Source organism: Equus przewalskii, chromosome 1 (assembly GCF_037783145.1).
Source record: "Equus przewalskii isolate Varuska chromosome 1, EquPr2, whole genome shotgun sequence".
NCBI classification, from domain to species: domain Eukaryota; kingdom Metazoa; phylum Chordata; class Mammalia; order Perissodactyla; family Equidae; genus Equus; species Equus przewalskii.
The window spans coordinates 3,809,823-3,826,985 of record NC_091831.1 but is presented as its reverse complement, the minus strand read 5'-3'; the positions used below and the strand labels follow the sequence as shown (position 1 = coordinate 3,826,985).

At 52.1% G+C, this 17,163-nt stretch overlaps 1 protein-coding gene across 8 annotated transcripts in view; it reads left to right on the top strand.

Annotated features, from left to right (window-relative positions):
• The window catches only part of MGMT (O-6-methylguanine-DNA methyltransferase), a 301,256-nt gene extending 288,921 nt beyond the window's left edge, over positions 1 to 12,335 (top strand). For all 8 annotated transcript variants that reach the window (XM_070564059.1, XM_070564009.1, XM_070564368.1 and 5 more), the window contains 2 exons: positions 3,530 to 3,669; positions 12,018 to 12,335. In XM_070564059.1, coding sequence (XP_070420160.1) covers positions 3,530 to 3,669; positions 12,018 to 12,227 — 350 coding nt within the window. In that variant the 3' untranslated portion in view covers positions 12,228 to 12,335. The remainder of the gene's footprint in view (positions 1 to 3,529; positions 3,670 to 12,017) is intronic.
• The last annotated feature ends 4,828 nt before the right edge of the window (positions 12,336 to 17,163 follow it).

Below are 17,163 nucleotides of genomic sequence, written 5' to 3'. Positions count from 1 at the left end.
TCAGAGAGTTGGAAACCTGTCAAATAGCTGTGACCCGTGTCGTGGATACCAGGCCATTTGGTGCTGTGGCAGGAAATCCTGGAGGAGCTCAGGCTCTGCTCTCTGTGCCCAGGGATGGGGCAGAGCAGGTTTGCGGCCTTTGCCGGCAGCGTCCGTCCTGCCCCCAGGACAGCTACCAAGATGCTCCCTTGGCGGGGCCCAGAGGGCAGCCAGCCTTGTTGGCCCCAGGAGCACTGTGTGTCTGCATATGAGTGTCCCTGCTTGCTGCACCCTGGTGGTGGGGAAACCCAAAACCTGGGCAGCTGAATCACAGGCCCTCCTTAGGAAACTGCACCCCACAACAAAGGTCACCCCAAAAGAATGACTACCCCAAGAACTCAGAAGTGCAGTGCTCTCCTTCACTGGGGAAGAGGTGGTTGAGTCTGAGCCTCAGTGAAGAAGAGAACTGGCTTCTAGGCCCACCCTCGCCTTCAGCTAGCTGGACTCCGAGCCCGGCAGTGGGCGGTCATGGTTGTCCAGAGAGCCCTTGTGATGGAGTTTATCACTGGGGAGGAGACGGAGGCCTGGGGAGGAAGCGACTCAGCTAAGAGACTGGACGCTGGTGTCTGCCTTGTGCCCTGGCTGGTTCCTCCTGCCCTGCTCCCAGTGTTTTCCTGGGCCCAGTGTTCCTAAGGAACAGGTCTCCCTTATCAGAGCTGCACTTGCCTGCCCTGATCTCCACTCCCCACGTGGCATGAGAAGAGCTCACATGAAATCGCCTCCTGGCTGATGATTTACCATCCAGGTAGAGAATTGAGAAAACAGTCTTGGTCGGGTTAGGTGGTCACCATGGGTTTGTTTAAGTAGCCACCAAGCCAAAATGAAAATGACCATATCCTTAAGATAAGGGAGCCCTATGAAGCAGGTCATCCTCCAACACAGCTTAGCTTGACCCCACAGCGTAAACACAGCCCTTGGTACCCGGACCCCAGCACAGGCAGTAGAAAGGAGGGGGAGACGGTATAGGAAAGGAAGATCCAGAATGTGGTGTACAGAGGTCACTCCACACAGCCCTGGGCTCATGGCCTGCTCTCTGGGGAGGACTCTGATGCGAGAGAAAAGGATGACATTCTAATGGGTGCCCCTTTGGACCACCTGAAATGATGGTCCAGCTACTAAGGACTTATGTAGTCACCTCAACCTCAAGAAAATATATTTTCCACATCAATGTATGTTAATTTTTATGAGCAGGTTTTACTACATTTCAGAATGATATTTAACAACTGAAAGTATTGGCCCCCTCCTCAAAAATTGGTGCAATTTCAGCATCTGATTTTGTGCAGGTTGGGGTCAAAAGCACTGTCTCTGAGAGCTGCTCAAACTAATTAATGCATTTGCTGCCTGCAGGGTGAAATTGAGTTTTCAGATACATTTATAAAATGATGCGCTTGATTGCTAAATATGGCCTTCTTTGAGCTGTTTCTCCTAATATATTGCCTAGTATGTACAGAGTGAGAAGTGGTTTCCCATGAAAAATGGAGAGTGAAGCTAAAATGTTTGATAAAATCTGCTCATCTCTGGACGTAGAATTGTTGTATTACGCGATACTTTTACACTGGAACGAGAGGTGCTCTGTGATTGTGCAGTAATTCGTCAGGGCAGCCCTCAAGGCTGGCGCTCAGACGGGGCTGGAGAGGGGCCCCGGGTTCTCGGAACTGCTCTGCGCTCCACTTCAGTTTGCACGCATACCTCTCGTTGCGTTCCCACAGGTTTAGTAAATTTCCAGGCTGTTCTTCTGGAAAATCTAGGCAGCATCCTCTCCCTGGGTCAAAACACGGAAAACAAAAACCAACAACTTTGTGCTCTCCGAGGAAGGCAGGAAATTGGCCTCTGCTTCGTGAAGTATCGACGTGTGGCTTTTATTGTTTCTTTTCCAAGACAGCTGTCCCTGAAACCTCTTTTTCTCCAAGTTATCACTAGGCCACCTCGGTTTTCCTTTTGCTTCCTTTTTTTTTAGAGTTGGGCATAACAACAGCAACAATAATAATGATTAACAGTTTGGTTTCCAAACCCTTTCTGAAGAAATCATAGTAAACAGAGTCTGTTTGCCTAAGGAAACCCCCCCAGCGCTCAGCCAGTAACACAACTGCATGCGCTAATGAACCCGAAGCTGTTAACGTGGTTTCTTCAGTTAAATTGATTCATGAATTTTGAAGAGAACATTATCTAATGAATTTTCTTTGAATAGAAAGCAATTAAAAGGACAAATCAGTCTGATTAACCCCAAAGTCACCCTCCTGCCACAAATGGTGTACAGTTTGAAATTATATCATAAAAAACTAGAGCACATTTGCTATCTTTTTGCCCTCTACTAATCCATGTAAATTAATGAACAACAAAGTTAATTTCTCTGATGACCCTTTTCTAGTATCACCTGGATTATGCTGATGTTTAATTTGCTTAATGTTATAATAAAGACTAAACAGATTTTTTTCCCAGTGAAGTGATTATCATTCCCTTCAGTTAAGAAGTGATTTTTATTATTTAACACGCATGTAAGGGTGTGTTTCCTTTAAGAACCAAATCGCACTTTGCCAGCTTGGCACCGAGTGTAATTAGTGCTGTTATGGACACACTGCGGAACACCACTCTTGCCCACGGAAGCTGTCCCTTTGTTGTTGCCGTCAGGAACTCCCGCCCCTGGAGGGCTCAGCGCCCCCACCGTGGGGGCCACAGCTCCGTGTCCAGTGCTCCGGAGCCATGTATCCCCTTTGGAAAGACAATAGGTATCGATTCAGACGGGGCCTGCTCCTCGTGCCTGGGCTTTTCTCCCGAAAACTCCACAGTGGGAAAACAACCCGAAAACCTGGAGGCAGACGGGGAATGTTCTCCGGCATTCACCTGTTCGTTCCTGCAGCAGGATGAAGAGCAAATGCAATTTCATGTGGCTAGTCAATTAAAACAGGAATAAAGTTTATTTTATTTTTGCAGCTCTCTTCATTACAGATGGCTGTAGCCAGGGTCACCGCCAGCCCCTGTGTACCATGGTGTTTGGCATTCTGAGCCTGCTCACTGCTGGATGTAGACAGCCAGCGTAATATCACAGCCCGGCCCCTGGCTTCTTTTTCCTTCTGCGTCCCAGCTGAAGTTGGAAATTAACCAGCAGTACCAAAGCTTTCGAAGTCGGTGGGCAGGCAGGGCCTTCTGTGCTTATTAATTGAACTGCCGGCTAATTTATACATGCCCGAGTACGGGAAGAGCATCACGCAGCCCTGCATGGAACGAGGGAGGATGGAAGGAAATCGCAAATCTGTGATGCACAGTCAGGGCATGCCTGCCAAGGGGCCAGCCTGCTCTGTGGCCTACCTCACGCTCAGTCCTCCGTGCCAGGTGACATGGTGACAGGACTGTGTGTGGAGCCCGGGTTTTAGCTGAGTATAACACCTCTATTTGTGTCAGTGTGTTTCCTGTTTCAGGACTGGCAGCTGTTTATATCAGAGCTGTTGGAGCCATTTGTCCAAATAACGTCATTCTGCATTCTTCCTTTCAGATTCATTCACCAGACAGGTGTTATGGAAGCTGCTGAAGGTTGTGAAATTCGGAGAAATGATTTCTTACCAGCAATTAGCAGCCCTGGCAGGCAACCCCAAAGCAGCACGGGCAGTGGGAGGAGCGATGAGAAACAATCCTGTAAGTTCACATCAACGTGGGTGTCAGGTCGGCCACAGTCGGTGGGTGGGCCTCAGCACTGTGCTCAGGGGCCACATGTCAGATATTGACTGAAGTGTGTTTCCGAGGCAGCCTGGGCTGTGGGGTGGGGAGGAAAGGACGCATCTGTGATGGAGCCTCCAGAAGAGGCGTGGGCACCACTGGTAGCCCCCTACACCCCATTTTTGGTGAAGGTGGTAGGGAAGCCTTCCCATACGCCACCGAGAGCCCTCTCGATGCGACAGAGCCCCGGGAGCCCCTTGTCACAGGGCACAGAGGAGGACGAAGCCTAGAGAAGGGGTGAGCGGACACTCATTCGTTCATTCAGGAACTGGGTGAACTGGGTGCCTAGTGATTGCCGGACGCCCTTCAAGGTACCCAGAGTACATCATGGAGCAAAACAGACCCAAGAGCCCCCCCACGTGGAGCTTACGTTCTGAAAGGATGCACATGCTGGGCTCCAAACCATCTCCCAAGGCTGTGCTCTGTTACCAGGTCCTGCCCTCCTGGGCCTGACCAGTGGGTGTGTTGAAATCTGACAGGCAAGCATGCAAGCCGCCCAACGTTGGGACCTACGATAGTTCACCACATTCGGGTGTGTCTCCCCGGGGGATGGGTCTGTCCCTCAGCTCTTTTGTGTCCTTATCCCTCCTGTGCGTCTGTGTTCAGGTTTTGCTGAAAGTGGGGTTCATAGACCCCGAGCAGCCATGCTCCCCAGAGGACGGGGCTGGGCCACAGCGAGGGGTAGCTACACGTCTGTCATACCCAAAAGTCCAGAGGGCACCTTTGCACCCCAGTCACACCACATGTGGGCTGCAGGCCATCAGGTCTCAGGAGGGAAGTCAGTGCAAATTGGGGAAGAGGCCATGATGTGGGCCTGGTTGAGGCCATGCATGCCTGTGGACCCTGCACGTGGGCAGGAAGGGCATCCCCATCCGCACAGCGGCTGGTCCTGCTGGGAGACCCCCCACAACCACGTGAGGCCCCTGGAATATTCCCACTCTCATTAGCCCCTCCAGTGCCCAGCGACGGCCTGCTCAAAATTAGTAAGTTTCTCCCTAAAGCGATAGGAAGGCCTCTAATATTATAGAAGAATGCGATCCTATCAGGAAGAGCAAATAGGATCGTCACATCATGGGAAGGGAAATTACTAAATCAGATAGACCCCACTTTTTAAAAAATTGCCGTGGCTTTGCTGTATATTTTCAAAATGATTTTCATCCCTGCTCACCAGGGAGAGGCGGGCGTCTGCACAGCACAGTCCGCTGCTCCTGCCGCTCACTCGCAGCAGCCTGAGGGCAGAGCCCCGGCGTCTCCGGGAGATGGCAATTACGTAGCCTTTTGCACAAAAGCGCATTGTTGCTCTTTAAGAAGCAGCTCCTGTAGGTTTGTAGTGGATTGCACTGTCTTGATGTACATCTAATCTAGAGAAGAGTGTTCTGCCACGTTAAAATATCGCAAATCATCAGGAGCAATGTGTGATATGGACACACGTCATATCCATCTCCTGTGTCTCTTCATGTCCTGCATTCTCAGTGACAGTGGATGGTGGGCCCAGTTAGAATTTCATTTTGCACCTGTTGTGTTTTAACTGCAGTATGCCCAGCTACGTCATTAGAATACCTTACCTCCACGCACTAAGGGTCTCATTTTATAGTGCATGTGGGATGATTCTGAATCAAATTTCTGAATGTGGGGTTTTTTTTGGTAAGGAAGATTGGCCCTGCGCTAACATCTGTTGCCGGTCTTCCTCTATTTCTTGCATGGGGGATGCCACCACAGCATGGCCTGATAAGCAGTGTGCAGGTCCACACCCGGGATCCAAACCCGCAAACCCTGGGCTGCCAAAGCGGAGTGCACGATCCCAGCCACTACGCCACCTGGCCATCCCCTGAATGTAATTTTTTACATTTCCCAATAAAGCTTAAAGTACATCTTCCCTTTGGAAGGCCCCTGTCTTCTCCCGGGTAGTGACTCAGTTTTGAGCAGTTGGACTTTGCTCTGGTTAAAAAGACCATTCGGACAGTGGTGTCACGGCTCCATTTAGTGCCTTGTGAGAAGAATGTAGGAAGCTAACGGGTTTTTTGCGCCCTCCTTCTGCATCACTGCAGCCACTGTGTTCTCCAGAAATTCTCCCTTTGCCCCAGATCTCCATCCCTATTTCAGGGCAAGTTTCTGTTCACGCCCTCTGGGTAGGGCTGGTCCTTCCCTGCGCCCTCACTGAGGTTTGGTTTGATTCTCCTGTGTGCTCGGGGAGATGTGTTCTGACTCCGCTTGCTCCCGCGGTGTGTACAGCTCCCACCCTTGGTTGTAAAGACAAGCTCTGCTAACCAAAGTGCACACATCAGTAGCCCCTCCCTGCCTTTTGTGGTGCCGCACTTCCTCCCTCCATGAAGTGAAGATGCTGTACCCGTTTGGTGATCGCACTTGGGGCTTTGTTCAGAAACGTTGTTCTCCGACCAGCACGGCTCTCTTCTCCTCTTCATTTGTACAAAGGTCTCTGTTCAGATGTGGCCTCAGCCACTGAAACTTGTAAAATAGGATCTTTCAGGGCTTAAAAATCTCTGATGTCCATAAAGTCCACGTGTTGACTTCCCCGTCGTGAGCCAAAGCTGAGAGCGGCAGCAACAACACACTGGGGCAGGAGGATTATGCAGGCGCTGTGCCCCTCTTCTCGGTGCCTTCCTGCGCCAAGGGTAGTCGGGGTGACGGTGAGCCCTCCACGGGCTTTCTGCGGGTGTCCTTCTGTGGTCGGGCGCTGCACGTATCTCATGCAGGGACCCTCAACTTGAGGAGGTCACAAAGGTGCTGCAACTGAGAGGTGCCTCCAGTTACGGTGCAGACACTCCAGAGAGGCCCTTGTCAGAAAAACCTCGGATGTGTAGGTGACTGCAGTTCAGCTGATGGGGAGCTCTGCAGTCCTCAGAGGGGTCCCAGAGAGTTGATCAAACCTCCCTAGATGGATTGGGGGAATCTAAACAGTGATCTGGGAACCTGAGGGAGAAAGGAGCCCTGGTCAGGTGCTGGACACGACTGACATCCATGTCCACCGTGGGTGCCCCCTTCCTTGGTGCTGACAGCAGGGCACCCAGCCGCAGAACCACACACGTCAGCTCCAGCACCCACAGCGCATCGTGGAGACTGACTCACTGAAAATATCTCTATGTTCAGGCTGAATAGAGCAATTGTACATTTCAAGGAAGAGAGTGAAAAATGGATTTGGAATGTTGCAAAACATCATAAAGCTCATTGTGCATTAATTCCTTAGGTGGCTTGCAATAAACAAGAACACATGCTGGTTCATATTACAGCGTTTGCTTTTGGCGTGGGTTTCCCTCCCCGCCACAGTAAGGGACAGTTTTCACGGTATGGGAGTTTCATCCCATCCTCGGTGGTTGGTTTTTCCAAAGTTTTTCGCAAAAGACTCACTAGCCCGGGTAAGATGGTTTGGCAGCCTTCTGGAAGGCTCTCTCCCCCACCCAGCATGGAGGATGGTCAGCATGGGGGACGGTCAGTTTTCCAGTACATGAGATTGAAGACACCTCACGGCCCTCCTCGCAAAGCACCTTCCTCTTCATCCTCAGACAAAATTTGCTAAATGCAGTTCAAAGGCAGTCAATACTGCACAGAGCGCTTCCCCACCTTTTTCTAAACAAACGCATTCCTGAGGAGTTAGTTTATTCACAGATTGCCATGAGCGTTAATGACCCCCCGAGTCTTGTTCTGCCAGTCACCCAGATGGCTGTTGATAAAGATTTAGCATCATGTTCTAAGTGTCAGGGCTGTCAGTGGGGCTGAACCATTTGACCAGAAGAAGAAAACGCACAGGGAGCTATTGATTACAGCTTCTCGGTGTCACTTGTTCACCAGGATTTCGGTATTGATGAGGCCGCGAGTGAAAACAAGCGCCTTCCCTTGTGGGCTGCTACCCCCAAGAACAAAGGCGAGGGGGAGAAAATATGCAGCCAGCGCCAGAATCAGAGGGATTCCGTTATTGATTGAAGGGTCCCTTCATGTTATTTTTGTTGGAGACAAATCTATGGGTTTGGAAGTTTTATAGCATTTGAGAAAGGGTCTGTGTAAGTGATGGATTCGTGTATTGGATGAATTAGATTTCACAGCATGAAGATTTCAATGCAGCTGTGATATTATGAGCTGCTTGGTTATTGATAAAAATTACATTTTATGCAGCACAGGCTTTAAAGGAGAGAGCATAGAGGGTACGGATCCTTTGAAATGTCCTTAGGGCCCCAGTAAATTTTAGCAGGTTTCATTATTTTAATAGTCTGAAACCTGCCACCAAAATTAGCACAAACAGAAGCAGTGTTTTCCATTTGTAGGGTGGAAATAGCGCATATTGGGTCCGGCACCTGTCCTCCTCCCTGCCTAGGCAAGGTCAAGACTGGTCATGGCTACACTGGAACTGCGTTTTCGTGCCTGCATGTCTGTTATCTGCATCATGCATAGAGAGAGGGAGGGTTCATGTTACACACTTTTATAATTTCACAGCTTGTTGGGGGTGGGGACAGAATCCAAGCTTGGTTGTGAAATCTGCTGTTAGGAAGGAGGATTGAACTGGGGCCTGAATGTTTGTCAAACTGAATTGAATTAAATGTTTCCCTCTTTATCAGTCAAAAACTTGAATTGTATATTATCTAATCATGTCCTCACAGCAATTGTTAACGAGACTACTGCATTTGATAAAAACCCTCCATCAGAGTAAATGTCCCATTCTTAAAATTTTCTGTTGCTCCTTTCAAGAAGATGGGAATTACATGCTGTTTGCAGGACTTGGCAGTTTATTGCTTTTCACTCTGTTAAACTACACGGAAAAGGAAGCCAGCTCTTTCTCACCTCACCGTGCTGGTCATTGTTGGAAGGAACGCCCTGAGACTACGCAAGTTACCACGGCAACCCAAACTTCTAGTCAAAATCGGACTAGTTTGTCACGGGGGAGGTCAGGTTCCTCCTCCCAAGCCAAGCTGTCTGCCAGGGCCGGCCAGTGCCTGCAGGCCCGCCCAGCAGTCCCCCGCCAGGGCAGGTCAAGGAGCCGCCAGGAGTGTAGGGGGCGGATTCTGCCTCCACTGGGCTGGAGTCCCTTCTTTTCCTCTAAACAGCTATGTGAACTTGAGCAAGAGACTTAATATGACCAAGGGCTTGGCTTGTTGGAGGATGTGATGTCATGATGTGCTGTGTCAGGCACAGAGCACGCTCTCTCTGGGGATGGTGCCCATCCGCCCAGGGTCAGGCGCAGCTCAGGGTCCACAGAGGGAGCACTCCAGGCAGGTGGGTTTGTGCTGCGAGCCAAGATGGATGAGTGCCCAGAGGGTGCCCGGATACCGTGAGAGGAGATCCCGGGCACACGTGCACAGCCGCTTCTTCTAGAAACTCCCTGGACCAGTGACTGGTCATTTTGTCCAGTGCACTCTCTTTGGAGGTGGCGCGTGGGGCAGGGGGTGCTGGTCTTCTGTCTGTTGGGCTGCAGGCTGAGTGGAGGTGGATGGGACTTGGAGCAATACACCATGTAGTCTGAGAAGTCCTCACCTTTCGGGGCCCGGTGGGAACGGCTGTGGGTTCTCACTGTGGGACAGTGGAGCTGGGCAGCCATGTGTGAGTGCTCCGAAAGGGGCACAGGGGAGTGGAGAGGGCAGGTGCGGAGCCAGCCCAGAGAGTCCTGATGCTCCTGTGCAGCTTCCATGTGTGGGATCTGAAGGGGATCTGTGCTTCCTCCCAGCCGCCTTTTCCAGAACAGGCCCTGGTTTCTGGAGTTGTGGTCACTGGCAGTTACGTTCTTTGTGGAACCTGTTGCTGGGATGTTTTGCACAGTAATGAGACCTGTCACCCCGGCATGTCCTGGGCTTTCAGTGACTGACCACCCCTGCCTCTTGCCCCCAGTCAAGATAGAGTGACTTAGCGATGAAGGCTGTTTTCCCTGGGACTCGCAGGCCAAGCCTTCCTTGGTAGAAGCTTGAACTCTGCTGACACCCCACCACCCGTTCCCTCCTGGGAAGGCCGTCCAGAGAGCAGCTCTCCTCAGGTTCTGAGCAGCTGCCTGTTGGGATCTTTAAGCAAAATGACCATTGACCCCCGCCCCCAAGCCCTATGCAGTAGAAACATAAGAGACATGGCTTGTGCTTGGTGGCACCCAGGCGTGTGGCCTTCCCTGGCACACTGAGTGTGCTCTGAGTTGTGTCCCTTGGCTGCCAGGGAGAGAGGTCAACAACCTGAGGCACTCCTGTCCACTGTGGTTTTAAGGGGCCATAAATTACATCTCTTTCTTTTCCTCTCATGTTCTGAGCGACCTGAGAAATGGATAAAGGACATCAAAATATTAGTTTTTTAGGATAAGAGCCGGACTTGAGAGATGACATGGCCATGGCGGGCTTGCCAGGAATTCCCGCTGGAATTAGAGCCCCTGTCCTGTCACCCTCCCTGCAGGGCAGGTGCTGTGTCCCAGAAGCCATCAGGCCGCCCTCTGCCGTGGGACAGGCATGTCCCCCTGCAGGACCCTGCAATATGCCAAGCTGGGAATTCTTGTCCCTTCCTCCTGGATGGTGGTCAGTGAGTCATCCTCCTCTCAGGGCCAGAGGTGAAGGGTGGGGTGGACAAGGCCAAGAGTGTCCCTCCTTCCAGTGCACGTTCCTCAACATGGAAACCAGAGGCAAGGGCCACTAAGCCCACCTCTGCACGTGGCTCTCAGGGCCCAATGGGACAGTGGACTTCCTGTTCTAGGAACAGACACTGAGCAGGTCTGCCAATAGGCATCGTTGGAGCTCCTGTCCACACAGCCAGGCCAGCGGCAGGAGACCGAGGCATTCGCCTAGGGACTGTGTTGAGGAGGAGCCTGCCACACCTCTGAAGAGAGCAGGAGTTCCCTCCCCTGGCGGGATTGGCTACAAAGAAGAGCGAGTAGTTAGGTGAGATCTCCAGCTTTGTGTGGCTGCAGGAGTGACGAATAGCCCACATGCTAGTGGCTCTCCCTTGAGTCCATCACCTGTGAGCAGCCCGTCTGAGATGCAGACTGTCAGACGTGCACAGGTCTGCATTGTACTGGCTCCAGGCATGGGGACAACATGCTGGGGGCAGGCCCTGTCCTCGGGTTGGTAGTGTCAGGAGGACGCCCTGCCTCCCTGCACCTGTGCCCTCCTTCTCCGAGGCTGCGGGTGACCCCGCCCCTCCTCCGGGACTAGGACAGCAGCATTTTGAGCTGCAGGTGAGTTCGATGGGAGGGTTTGGTGATGGCCCTGGGTGCGCAGAGCCCAGCGGTGCCTGTGTTTCCTGGGGCTTCTCAGGGGCACCCAGACAGCCACCACTGCCCCAGGTCCCACAGTAGAGCCCTTTTGCCAGTCGTTCTCTTTGTAGGATTGTTTGGGTTTGTTTTCATTATAAAGTGGCCTCACTCATAGCAAAGTTGCTGTGTCGATCAAGGCGAGCACCTAACGGCTCGGTTTGTTGCCAGAGCTGAAAGGCTATTTGGGGAAAGAGGGGGATACAACAGACTGTCTGGGGGCGGCCCCTGCTGCCCTGTGGGAGGAGTGAGGGGGCCTGGCCCTGGGCTCGGGCGTCTTGGCTGGGGTCAGTGGAAGAGCTGGTCGGCGAGCCCAGCCCAGGTATCTGGGGGATGGGAACAGCTGGGAGCTGGAGCTTCTCTGACCTTCTGAGTGTCCAGAGACTAAGGAGGGGAACAGGCATCCCCAGTGCGGTCGCAGAGTAAAGCGGCCGGCAGGCTCTCCTGGACAGGGCCCGGTAGTCAAGGTCTTAGGCTTTGCAAAAGCAGCACAGACCGCATGTACCAAATGGGTGTGGCTGTTCCAGTGAAACTTTATTGACAGATAAACACTGGTGTGGACCTCGTCAGCCCACAGCCACCATCTGCCAGCCCTGGGTTAGGGTGGCCTTCGCGAGTGCCATCTTCCCTAAAGTTCCTGCTACTTCTCGGAGATGCTTGAGAATTCGACATACCACCCCATAACTTGGCAATGTCATTTTAAATTCTGTAAATGTACATTATAAATTACTTGCCAAACAAATTAAGTATTTTCCTCCCACCTCTTGGCATAAACGGGTTCGATGGAAGATGCCCCATATTCGCCTCAGGACATTGTGTGTCCCCCGCCCAGCCATGCCGAGACCCTCACAGACCCAGGGGTGAGTAGTGCTGAGACAAAGCTGATTCGGGGCCTGCACCCAGCCCACCCCTTGCCCACAGCCTGCCCCTGGCCCCTGTGTGGTGGGCCTGGATCAGTTGTGGTCAGGGGCCTAGTTCTTGACCCCCAAGTCCTCACTGGCCTGGAGCTCAGACTGACAGTGGCTGCCTCCCTGTTTTCCAGGTCCCCATCCTCATCCCGTGCCACAGAGTGATCTGCAGCAGTGGGGCCGTGGGAAACTACTCCGGAGGACTGGGCGTGAAGGAATGGCTTCTGGCCCACGAAGGCAGCCTGGTGGAGGGGCCTAGCCGCGGAGGGGGCTCCCGTCTGGCCAGATCCTGGCGCGGGGCACTGGGTGGCACCACCAGCTCCCAGCCTGCCGGCAGAAATTGAGTATTTGTAGCAGGAGTAAATATTTGAGTGACATACAAATGTAATAGAGCATTGGAAGTGGGATACGTGGTGGCACGGCTATATTAAAAGAGCTGGACATGTCCTGGGGGACGTGGTGTGTCTGCCCTTTCTTGTTTTTACATTTTACAGCAGAGTGAGTTCAGAAGACTGGCCGTGGTGTGTGTGGTTTGTTCCCTTCTCTCGCGCTGTTATTGTTCCATTTCTAATGTCTATTAAAACACAGCTTGAGGCAGGGGGAGCCTCAAAATGTGAGGGTGACTGCCCTGGAAGCAGGAGGCATCTGGTGCCCACAGGGGACAACTGACTGCCTTGAACGCTGTGGCTACGCCCAGAGCCAGCTACAGCCCAGCAGGGCCCCGGACCCCATGTGGGCCCATCCAGACTGCAGTCCTGTGTGTCCCCCGAGAAGCTGCCCTGAGCCGCATGCTCCCCACACTCCCTTCTCGGCTGGTGCAGTGTCAGGACAGCGTTTTGTACAAGGCTCTGCTGAAGGAAGGAATGGGCCATGCAAATGGAAGCTTTTTGAGCTTCTCTAGCTTTGTTTTTCCAGCTGCCAGAAAAGCTAGTGCAAGATGCACCCATTTTTTATCTATGGCGATTGAATAAAACACACCCACTTGCCAAAATGATTTGGGAAAATAACTGCTCTCTGGGCCTGGACTTGGTGGAAACAGCACCTTCCAGAGGGAGGGAGTCTCTCCCCAGGCCCTGGCCTCTCTCGTCGCTCCTTAGCACGCTCTAGACAGACCATGACGAGGGATGCCAGCCTCCTGCCCAGCACCCCAAGGTCGAGCCTAGAAGTCCAAGGTCACACCCCGAGGTGGTCAGCTCATGTCGCCAATGGCAGTGGGGAGGATTTCCAACATCTGCCATGTACCACGGTCTGATCCTTCATTATCACGTTGTCATTGTAGCCTTATAATTAAGTATATCCAAAAAGCAGAAGGGAAACTTGTAGCTGTGCGAGTGGATAAATAAAACCGAGCATATGATGTATGGAGAAAATAAACTATACCCAACTGTGCAGTAGAAAGCTGTATTTTTGTCAGGGGTTCCTGTGACAGTGTAAACCATAGCCAGCAAGCTCAAGTGGTTTGTATGTGTCACCAGAAACCTGGATAAAAATACAGCCTTATAATGCATACACTGTGGGTATATTTTATATTTCATGTTACCTTAACACCGACAAAGGCGTAGGTACCTGATGTAAACAAACTTTAGGTTTTTCTCACCAGTTTGTGACTTATTATATCCTTTTTTTTATATCAGCCAAATTCTGAATTTTTTTCCTCTCGAAATAAAAGAGATGACCATTACCCCATTATCTTCTGCTTTCAGTTGTTCTCAAGTCCTTCGGTTTTGAAGCAAGCTAAGTCATGCCTCCACCATGGGCTGCGTAGACGGCTGGTTTGGGGGCAGAGCCCTGAGCTGCCTCGCTCCATCCAGGTTTTCAAGTGCCATGAATGTTGCATGCCCACAACGGGCTTCAAGAAGTGTAGCGTGCTCTCCTCTGGCGTCTCAGGTGAGAGTAGAAGGGCCTGTCTCAGATTCTGACATGTTGGGAAGATGAATGGGGTGGTCCTGGGTGCACTTTGCATTTGGGGCTGTGTTCTAAGTTCTCCAAGGAAAATGCTCACGCGAATTGATGGTCACCAGGATTTATCACACTGTGCCTTTCTCCTCTGCCCTGAACAGAGCAGAAAATTGTGGTTCTCAAAGGCAGCAGCTTCCAGCCTTGTGGCCTGGATGTGGATTTGTGTGAGTGCTTTCCAATAGAGGGCGCCATAGCAGTGCGCTAGGCTGTGGGCGGGAGGCCCCCAGTCACCACTGCTGCTTAAGGATGGATGTGAAAACAGGCGACAGGGTGGAACTCTCCCATCGGCTTGTGACAGACCCACGTAGCACATGGTGCCATCGGGGCTGCTGGCAGATCAGCAGGCCTCTCTGCGATGCTGTCGGACCCTGACAATGCTCCCCGTGTCCCACGCTGCCCCCGTGCTCTGCAAAGGGGCCGATTCCTGGGCCAGGAGAGTGCGGGTCCCTTACTCACCAGTGTCCCACTGCGGTCTCCAGATCCCCAGGTGGACTTGAGGGAGAGTCCCAGGGCTGAGCAGCCAGTAAGGGCTAAGTCCTGGTGGGCTGAGCCACGTGCAGCCAGGGACCTGCCCATCAAAGCCGTTGGAGGTAGCCCTGCGGCTCCCCGTGGCCTGGACCGCCAGTGGAAAGCTGGGCCGTGGGTGAGGACAAGCTGCGCTGTGTTTCCTGTCTCCCAGGGCCCCCTTGGCCCTGTCAGAACAGGCCTGATATACGCCCTGAGGTCCCGCTGACCGAGGCAGCTGCCCCTCCAACCGGTGTGGCCGTGTCCTGCTCCGAGGCTGAGCTCACGGAGGCCCACAGGAAAAGACAGCACCAGCCATCTGGAGTCGCTGTGGTGCGACATCGCAGCGCGATTGATGAAAATAAAGAGGAAAAGGAAAGGCGAAAAGAAATACAGAAATATTTTCCAAATAAAGAGAAATGTCAAAACTAGAAAGCTGTGTTCTTTGACCTCGCCGGGTGGGTTTCCCCATCCAGGCTGCGTGCGATGCTGTGGATGCTGACATGGAGCCCCTCGGGCCAGCCCCGCTGTTCTCGCCCGTTTCCAGAGACTGAGATAAAGATTGAGAAATAATATTTGTTTTTGCAGAACCTCATTCGTGACAAAATAGATGCCCTTGGCTGCTCAGGAGGCTGAGTTTGCTAAGGGTCGTTGTGTTCTTCTCCCAGCCCCTTCCCCATCAGAAGCAAGTGTCAAACCCACCTCCTTCGCCGTGTCCTGTGGCTGTATTGAATGGTTGAAGGACAGCAAGTGTCTGGCTTGTTTACGCCCAAAGAAGCTGGCTGGAATTGTACCAAGGCGAAATGTCCTGCCGTCGGCCAGGGATGAACGGGCTTCTGAAGCAAGTCTTGCATGAGGAGTTGTGGAGCTCAGACGGGCCGTTACTGTGCAGTTCTACATCCAGAGGGTGCAAGCAGGGCTACGTCTGAGCAAGTGAGTGGGCTCCCCTTGTAGTTAACTTAATTGGGATTTTTAATTCGTGTCCGCTTCTTACCCAGCAGAAATAGTTACTAACATCCCTCGTGTGGCTCAGTCATCAGCTAGAGCTTGAAATCATCATTTCTAACTCGAGTCTCTTTAGGTTCACCTGCCTCTCTTGCACGGTTTGCACTCCCTACATACTGTTTGGTTCCAGAATCCACTCTCTCTGAGCGGCCAAGCCTGGCCAGTGTAGGTATGTTAGTGTTGAAACCATGGTTTTTCGTTTCTGAACACTTTTGTGAACAACAGTGTTATCCCAGAACTTATTTCCTTTAAAACTGCAATATAAGAATAAAAAGTGTACAAGGAGGTTGCTTAAAAACGTAAGTGGGGCGCAATCCAGCAGGATTCCTGTGGGGTTTCTGTCCTGTCTCCAGAGGAACCACACAGTACAGTTCCTGCAGAAATGTGGCACTCCTTGCAGAAACGCATCCACAGCCGTCATTGTCGTCCCTGCCATGGCCCTCCCAGGGCAGGGCATGTGGCTCTGTGGGCCATGTCTCCTCCTGCCACCTCGGCACCCGCACACCCAACCCGGCTGTTGGCATGCTCATGTCTATGACCACAGCAGTGCCAGCTCAGACCTCCGCTGCCGTTGGAACAAGCTGGATGTCACAGCTGAATCAATGTGGAAGTTGTTCATTTCACTTCAGAGCTGGCCAAAGATCTTAGTGCTGTTTCGGTTTCAAGATACATAGAGGAGGAGCTCTCTGAAGTGATAGATAAATTGGCTTAAATGTGGGATACACGAAAAAAAAGCGTTTGTTTTATTTTGCTCTAAAGGTTTTCCCAGAAGACCAATCAGGAAGCTGAACCTTCCCACGGTCTCTGAGCACTGTGATGTACGTGGGCCTGCGTGGGCCTCGTCTGCACACGTGGTCTTGCTGCTGTCCTGGCAGTGGGGTGATGGAGGGGGCAAGTGGGCCCTCGGTGGGGATGTAACTGCGTTTGGCCTTCCTCAGCACATACGAGGTTTTTTCTTTCTTGTTCATGGGCATTTGATTGAAAGTTTGTGTTCAGGAAGCTGAAGTTCACATCAGTTTTACCTGTTATCAGTTTGAAAGAGTTGAGATTTAAAGAGAGCTCTGCCAAGCAGCCCCCGTCTGTGTGTGTGTCTGTCTGAAGGAATGGGTGGCAGTTGAAAGCCAGGCCCGGAGCTAGAGAAACTGCAGGTACCTTCGCGTCTCTAAGTGGCTGAGGGCAGCTGTCCAGAGTCCTCGGACCCCGTGGCTCCAGCTGCCGACAGACGGAGAGGGTCTGGCCTCCATCACCCAGGTCCACTCCGATAGGATCTGTACTGGGGGTGGGGGATGACAACGTAGGACGGAGACACTGGGCAGCAAGGTGCAAATTGAGGTGGAGCCTGGCCTGCCGGCGCCCTGATTGATGGAAAGATGTTGTTAGCAAGCCTTTAAAGTTTCTCATTAATGTCTTTTTTTTTTTTCATTGAAAAAGCTGCAAGAAAAAATTCCACATAGACAGTAGTTAAGATTGATCCTGAAAAATGTGGCATTGGTGTTGGCTGCTTTCAAAGACCCTCCTACCGAACACCTTGTTTTGGAGCTGCCGTCCTAGGTTACTGGTGGGTCACAGTGAATGGCGCTCGCTGTGCTTGACTCTCAGGTGTCACTGTGATCTGAGGATGCAGAACAGAGTTTCCAGGTGGTCATTGTCATGAACTGTAAGGCGGTGGGGAGAATCTGCTGCTCCAGGGAGGCTGAAGTTATTCCACCGGCTCCCAGGGCACCCCGTGGAGCTGCTCCATTGTCCATGGTTCTCGGTGACCTTCTTCCCTTGTTCTCAGCGGTTGAGTCGTCCCCCTGGCGCACACACCAC